Here is a 13,221-nt window from a genome sequence, read left to right as displayed (position 1 = left end):
CCTAGCCGGGCATGGTGGCGCTCGTCTTTAATCCCAGCACTCGGGAGGTAGAGGAAAGCGTATCACTGTGAGTTCAAGGCCAGCCAGGTCTACAAAGAGGGTCCAGGACAGCCACAGCTACACAGAGAAACCCTGTCTCAAAAAAAATCAAAAAACAAGCATACCAGGTCTCCTTAACTAGCTCAGGCTGGTCTTGAATCCTAGGTTCCAGCCTCAGCTTCCTAAAAGCTAGGATGACTACTGTGAGCTTAACAATTTAGGGAATTCTTTTTTGGGGGGGGGTTTGGTTTTTTTGGTTTTCGAGACAGGGTTTCTCTGTGTAGCCTTGGCTGTCCTGGACTCGCTTTGTAGACCAGGCTGGCCGCAAACTCACAGCGATCCGCCTGCCTCTGCCTCCCAAGTGCTGGGATTAAAGTCGTGCCCCAATTTAGGGAATTCTTATTTGTTTTTTAAAAAGTTTGTGTGTGTACATGAGTGTGTACGAGTTTATGTGCACTACAAGCATGCGGTTAGCCTCAGAGGCTGTGGAGCCCCTTGAGCTGGATTACAGATGGTTTGGGTCACCTGGTGTAGGTGCTGGGATTCAGGCCCTCTGCTAGAGCAGCAAGTGCTCATAACCAGAGCCATCTCTCCAGCCCTCAATTTAGGCAAATTTTGGGGTTTTTTTGTCTTTGTTTTTATCTCAACAAACAAAACAAAACAAAACAAACTAGTATTCTCTCTTGTTTAGGGTAGGAAATGCATCAAGAATCAGCATGTGGGGCTCAGAGGTTAAGAGCGCTGGCTGCTCTTTCAAAAGTCCTGAGTTCAATTCCCAGCAACCACATGGTAGCTCACAATCATCTATAATGAGATCTAGTGTCCTCTTCTGGCGTGCAGGTATACATGCAAACAGAAAATTATACATAATCAATAAATAAATCTTAAAAAAAAAAAAACTTCCAAGTTAAAAAAGAAAAAGAAAGAATCGGCATGTGTAGTGTGTGTTCCCCCTCAGTGAGCCTAAGGCGTCATGTGTGCTAGGCAAGCACTCCCATGAGCTCTGTCTTCATCCCTCTAGTACTACAGAATACTTAAATGAAATATCTCGGCAAATAGCCTGTTTCTAGCATTCAGTACAATTTAACCTCCAACATAGGGACATTTTCTGGAGAGCCTTCTGTTCTCTAGTCTATTAGGCTTGTCCCTTGGGCCTCCACAGGTATGGTATTAAGATCTATAAGGGGCAGGTGATAGTGGCTCTTAGCTTACAGGGTTGTTCTGTGAGTTGAACACGTGTTGCCTGTAAAAACTCTTGAAGAATCTCAAGAAGCTGAATGAAAGTCAGGAAGGATTCTGCTCAAGGAGTTGGGTTAGTTAGGAACTTGTGCTTGTCTGGGTAGATAGCCTCAAGTATGTAAAGGAATGGAATTATGTTTTTCAGTACCCCCCTTTAAAGAACGAAGTAAATGTATTAAAAAAATTTAAATATCCTACTGACAGTGGTTGTGCATACCATTTGTCCCAGCACTTGGGAAACAGTCAAGTGGATCTTTGAGTTCAAGGACAGCCAGGGCTACACAGAAACCCTATCTTGAGAAAACCAAAATAAGGCCTGGAGAGATGACTCAGCGGTTAAGAGGACTGTCTGCCCTTTCAGAGGTCCTGAGTTCAATTCCCAGCAAACACATGATGCCTCATAACCATCTGTACTGGGATCTGATACCCGCTTCTGGCATGCAGGTGTGCATGCAGATAGAGCACTCATATACATTAAATAAAGAAATAAATCTTTTTTAAAAAGAAAGAAAAAAAATAAAGCCAGGTATGGTGGAACATGCCTTTAATTCCAGCACTGGGGAGGCAGAGGCAGGTAGATTTCTGTGAGTTCGAGGCCAGCCTGGTCTATAAAGAGAGATCCAGGACAACCAGGACTATTACAGAGAAACCTTGTCTTGAAAAACCAATTGCGTGCAGCGGGGGGTAGCGGGGGAGACCAACAAAAACAAATAAAAATTAAATAAAATGGGCTCATTATTCCTCAGGATATAGTCATTCTTCAAAGATTTATTGGTAGCTAGGACCTGAGTTTGATCCATTTAACACACATAAAAATGCCAGGTGTTGGCCTGACAGTGGTGGCTGACACCTTTAATCCCAGCACTCAGGAGACAGGCAGCCAGGTCTACAGAGTGAGTTCCAGGGCATCTAGGGCTACACAAAAAAACAAAAACAAAAAAACAAACAAAAAGCCAGGTGTCATCCCTGCAAAGGATCCTTGGTACTCGCTGGCCATCCAGTGTAGCCTAACTGGTGAGCTCTCAGCTAATGAGACCCAGTCTCACAGGTGTGGACGGGGCTCTTGAGGATGACACTGAAAATTTTCCTGTGGCCTATGCACACACAAACACACACATATATTTACAGAGTGAGACAGAGAAACCTGAGTGATTACTGCATGTCAAGTACCCATTCTGGGATATATCAGTGAGCAAAGTGTTTAAGGCTCATATTTTGAAACCTTTATTTTCTGTTTTAGATACATGGTCATGTCTTTTTTTTTTTTTTTGGTTTTTTGAGGCAGGGTTTCTCTGTGTAGCCTTGGCTTGGCCATCCTGGACTCACTTTGTAGACCAGGCTGGCCTCGAACTCACAGCGATCCGCCTGCCTCTGCCTCCCGAGTGCTGGGATTAAAGGCGTGCGCCACCACGCCCGGCTCACATGGTCATGTCTTAATCTCACCTGAGTTTGCTCATTTTTTTTCTGAATTAACAATTTTTTTTAAAAGCAAACTTTTTTTTTTTGTTTGCTTTTTTGAGACAGGGTTTCTCTGTGTAGCTTGGCCGTCCTGGACTCACTGTATAGACCAGGCTGGCCTAGAACTCAGAGAGATCTGCCTGCCTCTGCCTTCCAGAGTACTGAGATTATAGGACTACTCCCAGATTTAAAAAAAATTTTTTGGAGATAAGGTCTCTCTATGGAGCCCTGTTTTGCCAAGAATTCACTATGTTACTAGGCTGTCCTAAAACTCAGAGATCTGTCTGCCTCTGCCTCCTGAGTAGCGGGGTTACAGATAAGCACCACCAGGCCTGGCAGTTAAATACTCTGCGTATTTATGTGTATCTATGCAGATGATCCTAAAGATGCTGGAAGCGTCGGCTTCCCCTGGACCTTGAGATAAGGTGGCTTTGAACTGTTTAGCTTGGTTGTGGACTCACATGGGAACCAAATTCATTTCACCTGTAAGGACAGCATTATGTATTTTTCTACCAGTGCGTAGACATTTTGTTTTCGGGTAGTGCTGGCATTTGAAGTTGAATCTGTCCTTCATATTTTAACCCATGTGAGCTGAAATAGATTACTTTTTACTCTGTCAGGGCTTTAGGTTTTTTGTTTTGTTTTCTCTGTGTAGCTTTGGCCGTCCTGCTTTGCAGACCAGGCTGGCCTTGAACTCAGGAAGATCTGCTTGCCTGTTCATTTGAGTGTTGGGATCAAAGGTGTGTGCCACTACACCTGGCTCTTTCAAGGTTTTAAACTTACATCCTTTCTTTTGATTTGTGTCAGGGTAAGCCATTGGTGTCAAAGACCTGACTCTATAATCTCCATCTACCCTAATGCTGTCATCTGGAGTAGAGACTCAGCCAATTGCACTTGACTCCTCCATGCCTGCTGTGGTACAGGAATTATACTCTGAACTCTCAGTAAATGTCTCCAAAGAGCTTCATGCTGAGCAGGAGCCAAGTATGATTCCAGATGTGAAACCTGGAGCCTCAAGCTCTCATATGAGGCATGGTAGGGCATCACCCCTGGAGCCGCAGAGGACTCATTTGGAAGGTTGCTATGAAGAAACCTCTGAGACCTTGGAGTATGGGGGCAAGACTGGACCAGTGGACCCTGCAGCAAGAGGTCCTATGGCTTTTGAGATGTTGGATAGGGAAGAGAAACCCAAGAAGAGCATGGAGCCAAAGGTTTTCAGAGATGAAGGAGACCAGGCGGAAGATTTCAGAGAACCCTGTGAGGAGGCAAAGGAAGACCCATGCCAACATTCCACAGCCACTAAAGAAAAGACCTGCCCTGGTCAGGTAAGAAGTGAGATCTTGATGCGCGTCAGTTGACTGAGTGATGGTGCTTCAGAGCGATGCCTCTCATGATAAATTAAAGATGTGTGGACAGGCAGCCTGTGACTTAGTCTCGAAACATCTTCAAAGATACTGATTTTGGCCATTCGTGGTGGCACACTCTTAATGACAGCATTCAAGGAGGCAGAGGTAGGCGGATCTCTGTGAGTTCAAGGCTAGCCTGGTCTGCAAAGTGAGTCTAGGACAGCCAGGGCTACACAGAGAATCCCTATCTTGAACAAAAAAGATACTAATTTTTTTTCCTGGTTTTTTGAGACAGGGTCTCTCTGTATAGTCTTGACTGGCCTAGACTCGCTCTGTAGACCAGGCTGGCCTCGAACTTATAGCGATCCGCCTGCCTCTGCCTCCTGAGTACTGGGATTAAAAGGCGTGTGCCACCACGCCTGGCTAGTAATTTTGTTTTTAAGATTTATTTATTTATTTATTATTTGTACAGTTTTCTGGCTGTATGTGTGCTCGCACACCAGAAGAGGGGACGAGATTTCATTATAGAGGGTTGTGAGCCACCATGTGGTTGCTGGGAATTGGATTCAGGACCTTTAGAAGAACAGACAGTGCTCTTAACCTCTGAGCCATCTCTCCAGCCCTGATTTAGGTATTTTTTGATATAAGTTGCTGCTGTGTTCTCACTATTGTATGAATTACTTACCGAGTCTCTAAAAACTGTGGTATTTCTATACATGGTGCTAGAAAGTGATGTCTTAGGGCCAGGAAATGGCTTCATTAGTAAAGCATCTGCTGTGCACAGTTCAGATCCCAAACACCCACCTGAGAGAGCCAGGCACAACAGTATCTGGGCAGCACAGAGAGGCAGATCCCTGAGTTCGTTGGCTAGCCAGCTGAGCCATATCTGTGAACTCCAGGTTCAGTGGGAGACCCTGCTCAAAAAATATGATGGCAAGCTATTGAGGACCACACTTGACTTCCACCTTTAGCTATCATGCACAAGCACACACATGTGCCCCACCCCCCACGTACATACATACACACAGAATGGTGCAAAATGATGAGAATTCAATCTTTAAGGTTTGGTAGTGTTATGAAAGAGTGGAGTGACATGTCTGGAGAAACCTTTGGGAAGCCTACTGCTACATGTAGTGGCTTCGTAAGGATGCTTTTTCATAAGCAAACTATTAGTTTTTCAGGCCAAGAAACCTCACTACCACCATCACCACCACCAAGTGGTGGGTATCAGACCCAGGCCTTGTCTAGGCAAGCAGTCTACCACCTAGTTACAGACCCAGCTAGAGGTGATCTTTATGATAGACTGACATATGTCAGAAAACCAGTTCTCTTTTAGTTTTATTTTATTTGGTTTTGTTTTGAGACAAAAATCTTTTATTCTGTAGCTCAGACTGGCCTTTAATAAAAGATAATCTTCCTGCCTCATCTTCCTGAGTATTGGGACTACAAGGGTACATGCACTACCATGGCTGGCTTTGTAACCTCTTGGGGAGTTTAGCTTTATGTAATTCTTATTCTAGATCTTATGTGTTCTGGCCTCCTTGGGCACCAGGCATGGTTGTGATGTACATGCATGCAGTTATACATACATACATACATACATTTATTTATTTATTTATTTAGAGATGTCTTACTATCCACCCTTGGCTGGCCTAAAACATACTATGTAAACCAGGCTGGCTTTTTACTCAGATACACCTGCTTCTGCCTCTCAAGTGCTAGGATTAAAGATGTGTACTGACAGCCAGGCGTTGGTGGCGCACGCCTTAATCCCAGCACTCGGGAGTCAGAGGCAGGTGGATTGTTGTGAGTTCCAGGCCAGCCTGGTCTACAAAGCGAGTCCAGGACTGCCAGGGCTACACAGAGAAACCCTGTCTTGAAAAACTTTAAAAAAAAAAAAAAAAAAAAGTGTATCAACATACCCAGCTATACATAAACTTTTTTTTTTTTTTTTTTTTTTTTAATTAAAAAGTTCTGCTGGGCGGTGGTGGCACACACCTTTAATCCCAGCACTTGGGAGACAGAGGCAGGTGGATTGCTGAGAGTTTGAGGCTAGCCTGGTCTACAAAGTGAGTCCAGGACAGCCAAGGCTACAAAGAAACCCTGTCTGGAAAACAAAACAAAACACACACACACACAAACAATTAAAGAGTTCAACATTTTAATGATCATATTAATTGAAGGATGAAAGGAAAATATTTAAATGAAGTTGTAGATACTTGCAAAATAACTCCATTGGGGGAAGTTGAGTCCTTGGTCATTCAGTGCATTGGAATGTTCCATGTTATTGATTTAAATATTCCCTTATCTTAGTTTACTACTGCAATGAAGAGACACTGTGACCCAGGCAGCTTTAAAAGAAAGCATTTTATTGGGTTGTTGGCTACAGTTTGATAGCGCGAGTCCATGAGCATCACAGTGGGCAGCATGGCAACAGGCAAGCAGGCAGGCCAGTGCCGGAACAGTAGCTGAGAACTTAACATCTGATCCACAAGCAAGAGGCAGAGAGATAACTGAGACTTGCGTGGGCTTTTGAAACCTCAAAGCCTGCCTCGTAGTGCCACCCCTCCAACAGGGCCACCCCTCCTGAGCCTTTCCAGATATTCCCCCAGCTAAGGACTGGCCAACATCCCCCAGAGCCACTCTCATTCAGAACACCACACCCTTCAGCTACCTCTGTATCAACTTCTGTTCTACTTTATCATTGTCCTCTGCAGCTCCCCGCTGCTTGGTGTGTCTCTTTGTTGCGACAAGTTCTTTCTTATAGCCCAGGCTGGTCCTTTAATGCCTCATATAGCCAAGGTCAACTTCGTACTTCATTCCAAATTTCAAAACCGAAAAAGAAAGAAAGAAAGAGAGAGAAAGAAAAAGAGAGAAAGAAAGAGTCTCTCTGTGTAGACTTGGCTGTCCTGGTCTCACCTTGTAGATCAGGCTGGCCTCAAACTATAGCAATCCACCTGCCTCTGCCTCCCGAGTGCTGTGATTCAAGCCCAAATTACCTGAGAGATGGACTGTTTGGTTTTTGTTGTTGTTGTTGTTGTTTTGTTTTGTTTTGTATTTTGAGACAGGGTTTCTCTGTGTAGCCTTGGCTGTCCTAGACTCATTTTGTAGACCAGGCTGGAATTAAACTCACAAAGATCTACCTGCCTCTGCCTCCTGAGTACTGGGATTAAAGCTATGCACCACCACACCTGGCTCTTTCGGGTTTTTGTTGTTGTTTGATTGGTTGTTTTGTTTTTAAGGCTGAATGAAAAAAAAGAAATAAAAAGAAAAGCACTGACTGCTTCTAGGAATGGTGGAGGAGAAAGGTTATTGTAGATAAAAGGGAAGAGCATAGTCTGAGGCAGACACATCTGCCGGAGGCCAGAGTGGACTTGACCAGACTGAGCTGGGTCATGTGGAGAGAGGGGGAGGGGAAGAGAGGGGGAGAGATGAGCCAAGGGCAGCAGCCCGGAGGCCAAAGGTACAAAACGGGTTGGTAACCAAAATGTCTGAATTTTCCTAGGGAAGAACCTCTGGGAAAAGAGTGCCAGCCATACCCTGTAACAAATAGGGACAGAGTGACCGGGGACCTGGAGGCCAGGTACACTTGGATGTGTTAAATAGGTACCTCAGCCCTGTGTGCTGGTTTGAAATTTAATAAAAGTAGGGTTTCTCTCTGTAGCCCTAGCGGTCCTGGATTCCTTTGTAGACCAGGCTGGCCTCGAACTCAGAGATCGCCTGTCTCTGCCTCCTGAGTGCTGGGATTAAAGATGTGCACCACCACCCAGATATTTTTTTTTCTTTTAACCTTAAGAAAAAAAAAGTACCTAAGAAAAGTGCAGAGGAAGGGACAGCTAAAGGGCCAAACTGAATTGTGAAAAGATGTTTTCAGTTCTGAACTCTGTTGAAAATGTTGAAAAGTTGAAAAAGATGCAACATGTGAAGTTTCCTAGGTAGGATGTACTACAGATTGGCCTTATTTCTGAACTCCAGCAAGGACAGATGCAGCCTGTGGTGTCCTTTTCATACAGATAAGAAGTACTGAGCTATGCCTTTGGCCACTTGCAGGCTTGTTTGTGAATGTTGCTGAGGGGAAGTTGTAGAATGTTGTTGGTTTGTTTTCTGTTTTGGTTTTTGGTTTTTCGAGACAGGGTTTCTCTGTGTAACCTTGGCTTTGTAGACCAGGCTGGCCTCGAACTCACAGTGATCTGCCTGCCTCTGCCTCCTGAGTGCTGGGATTAAAGGCATGCACCACCACTGCCCAGCATTTTTTTTTTTTCTTTTCCATAATGGTAGATGTACCTGGGTTGGCTATGTTGTAAAAAGCTTTGGTTCCAGGACATACTATATTTGAAGGAAAGGAGCAGTGTAGTGAGATAGTAGCTGTTGGTTGTCTGAACCATGCTCTGTGTTAGAGAAATTTTTTTTCTCTATTTTTTCATGGTATGTTCATAAGAGATCCAATTTTTATGATTTATGTCAAGTTATTTAAAGGCTGTGAAACTTAAAAAAAAAAGTATGAAGAGTAAAAATAAATAAATAAATAAATAAAGGTTGTTAAACTTAGTACCATTCAAATTACTACATACTAACCTTGAGAATCTCTGACCCTAACAGAGATCTGCAATAGTGTACAGGAGGTTGCTGTTTTGTTTTTGTTTTTAATACATTTATTTTTATTTCATGTACATTGGTGCCTTGACTGAATGTATGTCTGTGAGAGGTGTTGGATCCTCTGGAACACGAGTTACAGACAGTTGTGAGCTGAGTTCCCTAGAAGAGCAGTCAGTGCTCTTAACCACTGAGTCATCTCTGGAGCCCAGGAGGTTGCTGTTTACCTACAAGGATTTCATGAGCTGGAGAGATGGCTCAATGGTTAAGTACACTTGCTGCTCTTCCAGAGGACCTGGGTTCAGCTCCTAGCTGCTCACAACCACCTGTAGAAATCCTTTTATTAAAACTTTAAATTTTATGTGTATGCATGTTCATATGCAACATGTGTGCAGGTGCCTGCAGAGACCAGTGTGTGCCTCAGATCCCTGTGTGTGCCTCAGATCCCTGTGTGTGCCTCAGATCCCTGGCCTGGAGTTACCAACAGTAGTGAGCCGCTGTGTGGGTCCTGAGAAATGAACTTGGGTCCTCTGGAAGAGCAGCAAGTGTTTCTAACCACAAAGCCATCTCTCCAGCTCCTAATAAAAGGACTTCCTGTTGGAAATGAAATTTCAGTGCGTTGAAAGTGAGAAGTCTCAGCAGCTGAAGAGATGGCTCCATCAGTAAGTGTTTCCTCGCAAGCATGAGGACTCGTTTGATCCCCAGCACCCATATAAAAAGCCAAGAGTGGTGGCACACCCACAACCTAGAGAATCTGTGGGGCTGTCACCCACCAGCCTGACCTATCCTTATCACCAAGAGTCCCTTTCTCAAAAAAGCAAGGTGAGAGCTGGTTGAGATGACTCTGAGGCAAAGCCAGAAGACCTGAGTTTGATAGCAAGGACCCACATAAAGATAGAACCAACTCCACAAAGTTGTTCTCTGACCTCCACGTGTGCACAGAGGCACATGCCCTCCCCTCCACATCTCACACACAGTAATAGTAATAAATGCCAAGAAACTCCACCCAAGGTCAACATCTGGCCTCCGCCTATGCTCACAGATACCCCTGCATACATACATTCCAGGTGTGTACACACATGGGAACGTGTTTTAAAGGATAGGGCACGGCTGTCTCCTAGTTTGCTGTGGTTGTGGTTCATGCAACAGAGCTGTATCTAAAGCAGGTGGGGTGCAAGGGGTCTCTGTGACTTCACAATCAGTGCCTCACTTAAAGCTGCAGTTTTCCTGAATTGAGATCCAGAAGAAATTTGTCAGAGTGATCTAAAGTTGCTGCTTCATTTGCTCCTCTCTACATGTAAAGATAAAAGGAACTGAAGATCCATCCAGAGATAAAAAAAACTTCTCTTTCATTAGAGTGCTGGCAGGTGAAGCGGGGCTTTGTGCCGCTGGTCAGGCCTCCTGGCAGCTAAGCTACATCTCCAGCCTGTGTTATCCTTTTCAGACAGTTTCAACTCAGAAGCCCAGAGCAGGTTCTCCCCCCCCCCCCCCCCCCCCCGAGTCAGGGTTTCTCTGTGTAGCTTTGGCCATCCTGGACTCACTTTGTAGATCAGGCTGGCCTCGAACTCACAGCGATCCACCTGCCTCTGCCTCCCAAGTGCTGGGATTAAAGGCATGTGCCACCACGTCTAGCTTATTTGTTTCTTGAGACAGGGTTTCTGTGTAGCCTTGGCTGTCCTACACTTGCTTTGTAGACCAGGCTGAATTCGAGCTTGAATAGACCTGCCTGCCTCTGCCTCTCGAGTGCTGGGATTATAGGCGTGTACCACCATGCTTGACCTAAAGAGTTTTGTTTTGTTTTGTTTTTAAAGGTTTATTTATTCATGTATTTTATGTATATGAGTGCTCTGTCTTTATGCACACCAGAAGAAGCAATCAGATCCCAGTATAGATCGTTGTGAACCATCATGTGGTTGCTGGGAATTGAACTCAGGACCTCTGAAAGATCAGTCAAGTGCTTTTACCTTCTGAGCCATCTCTCCAGCCTGAGTTTTGTTTGTTTGGTTGGTTGGTTTTTTGTTGTTGTTGTTTGTTTGTTTTTTGGTTTTTAAAATATTATTTTATGTTCAGTGGTGGTTTTCCTACATGTATGTCTGTGTGAAAGTGTCAGAAGCCCTGGTAGAACAAAAGTTTGAAACTGAGACACTCCCCGTCACCCCCTCCCTTTTTTTTTTTTTTGTTAAGGTTTGATTCCAGCTTTGCTGGCCTGGAACTTCCTATGTAGACTAGGCTGGACTTGAGCTTACAGGGGTTTACCTGCCTCTGCAGTGCTGCCACTAAAAGTCACAAACAGCAATAACTCCCCAATTTTCTCATTGATTTGCAAGTGTCTAAGAATTCTGTAGCAGTTTCAGTTTCTGAGATCCAGTTAGCTCCTCCTTTTCCTGTCCTTGTTCCTTACATAACAGCAAGGATAATGACTTCCTGTCTTCCTGTGACCGGAACCAGAAGCTGTAGCAGGCAGCTGTATGAGCTGCATCCCTGAGCAAGGGAGCATAGAGAGACTGTGAACAGGCCTTACCACGGCCGCCTATGGTTTCTACCCTGCACCAACTTAAACAGCACTGCACTAAGTGCCCCTGCCTCCAGTTTACTGATTTTCTATTCATTCTTTCTTTCTTTTTTTTTTTTTTTTTTTTTTGTTTTTTTGTTTTTTTTGTTTTGTTTTTCAAGACAATGTTTCTCAAACTCATAGAGACTCCGCCTCCTCAGTGCTGGGATTAAAGGCGTGCACTACCATGCCTGGCCCCAATTTATTTCTTGATTTCAGAAGGTACATGTAGGAACAGGCATGCTGATGCACACCTGCAGTCCCACCATGTAAAAGTAACTTTTGTTCACCGGATTTATTGTCGTCTACAAGTTTATTGCCTCTGTCTGCTAACCTAGGTCTCGTCCTAGAAGCTTCTAGCCTTCATATAATCTAATCTAGACCTAGAATGTTTTCAGCCGCTGAGACTTACTGCTTCATAAGCTCATCCTTTCTAGCTCTTTCTGAGCTCTGGGCTGGTTGGTTCAACTCAGCTGTTCTGGCTTAAACTCCTTGCCCAGCTGATTTACTTAATCTGGCTTTTCTCTCTACTTCTGACTGAATTGCTCATTTTAGCAGCTAACTAACTTTGTCAATCTGTTCTAATCTGACTCCTTCTCATTCTCTGGCTCATATGCTCTTCAGCCCTCTCTCTTCTCGTGAGAGTTGGGTATATCTTATCAAAGTATCATTTTCTATCTTTCTCTCGTTGGTCACATTGTCTACCACTCAATTAGACATCACTTTCTTCTTTTTTTTTTTTTTCTCCTTGCCCCCTCCCCCAAACAGGGTGTCTCTGTGTAGCCTTGGCTGTCCTGGACTTGCTTTGTAGACCAGGCTGGCCTCCAATTTGAAGACACCTGCCTGCCTCTGCCTCTCAAGTGCTGGGATTACAGTATGCACCACCACTCCTGGCTAGACATCACTTTCAAACATGGGTGCTTTCTTCTACAAAGTAACTTCACTTTCATTGTTTGCAACTAAAAGTGTGTTCCACAACGCCTGGACCTAACCTTTTCTTTACCTGAAACTTGCTCTATACCAGGCTGGTCTTGAACTCAGAGATCAGCTTGCCTCTGTCTCCTGGATTAAATGTGTGTGCCACCACCGCCCATCGTGTCTACATTCCAGCCAGATCACGGAGACCTAGAAGGTCTTTGGTTGAGATTGCTTGCCAGAGCAGCCTTGTTCTAAATTAAAATTCCTCTACACCACCATTCATGAAGCTAAGGCAGGAGGACTGTAGCTATTTGAGTCCCACTTGGGTTACATAGTGACCCATACCTAAGAAAGAAAGAAAGCATATTAATAGGGCTCTGCATCTGCTTCAAGTTAAAATTTTAGAGAAATAATGCTTTTTATTTATTAACCTAAATTTGAGCTTCCCTTCAGTTCTCAATTCCTGTGACTGTTGGCAGAAATCCTGGAGTTATACTGGGCTCTGAAGTAATAACTGGTGTTTGTGAGCTCAGGCACCTCTGCATCTTCCTCTGACTGTTGGGTTTTCTCGCTCCAGGATGTCCTGATGCAGTCCAGAAAAGAGCCTGTATGTACAGACCTCCTCCCTGGAGATCTGCTCAAGAACAAAGGTATGAGGCTTCTTTTTGTTGCTTTGTTTTGTTTTTTTAAAATATTTATTATTTATGCAGCATTCTGCCCCAATGTATGCCTGCACACCAGAAGAAAGCACCAGATCTCATTGTAGATGGTTGTGAGCCACCATGTGTTTGCTGAGAATTGAACTGAGGGTCTTTGGAAGAACAGACAGTGCTCTTAACCTATGAGCCATCCCTCCAGCCCCCCCCCCCCCCCCTTTTTTTTTAAAGGCAAGGTCCAGCTAGGTAGTCTTGAATGGCTTGGAGCTCATAGATATCCACTTGCCTCTGCTTCCTGAGTGGTTGGATTAAGAAAAAATATGTGCCATCATACCTGGGAAGTTTTTTGTTTTGTTGTGTTTGAGTCACTTATTATTTATTTGTATGTGTGAGCTTGCTTAAGTGTGTGTATACCACATGT

The 13,221-nt window shown here is 44.2% G+C and overlaps 1 protein-coding gene across 3 annotated transcripts in view; it reads left to right on the top strand.

The window, feature by feature from the left end:
- Positions 1-13,221, top strand: part of Prr14l (proline rich 14 like) — a 59,276-nt gene that overhangs the window by 5,803 nt on the left and 40,252 nt on the right. For all 3 annotated transcript variants that reach the window (XM_051165145.1, XM_051165144.1, XM_051165143.1), the window contains 2 exons: positions 3,544-4,061; positions 12,722-12,794. In XM_051165145.1, coding sequence (XP_051021102.1) covers positions 3,594-4,061; positions 12,722-12,794 — 541 coding nt within the window. In that variant the 5' untranslated portion in view covers positions 3,544-3,593. The remainder of the gene's footprint in view (positions 1-3,543; positions 4,062-12,721; positions 12,795-13,221) is intronic.

Source organism: Acomys russatus, chromosome 22, assembly GCF_903995435.1.
Source record: "Acomys russatus chromosome 22, mAcoRus1.1, whole genome shotgun sequence".
Taxonomy (NCBI): domain Eukaryota; kingdom Metazoa; phylum Chordata; class Mammalia; order Rodentia; family Muridae; genus Acomys; species Acomys russatus.
This window is presented reverse-complemented; position numbering and strand designations above follow the sequence as displayed.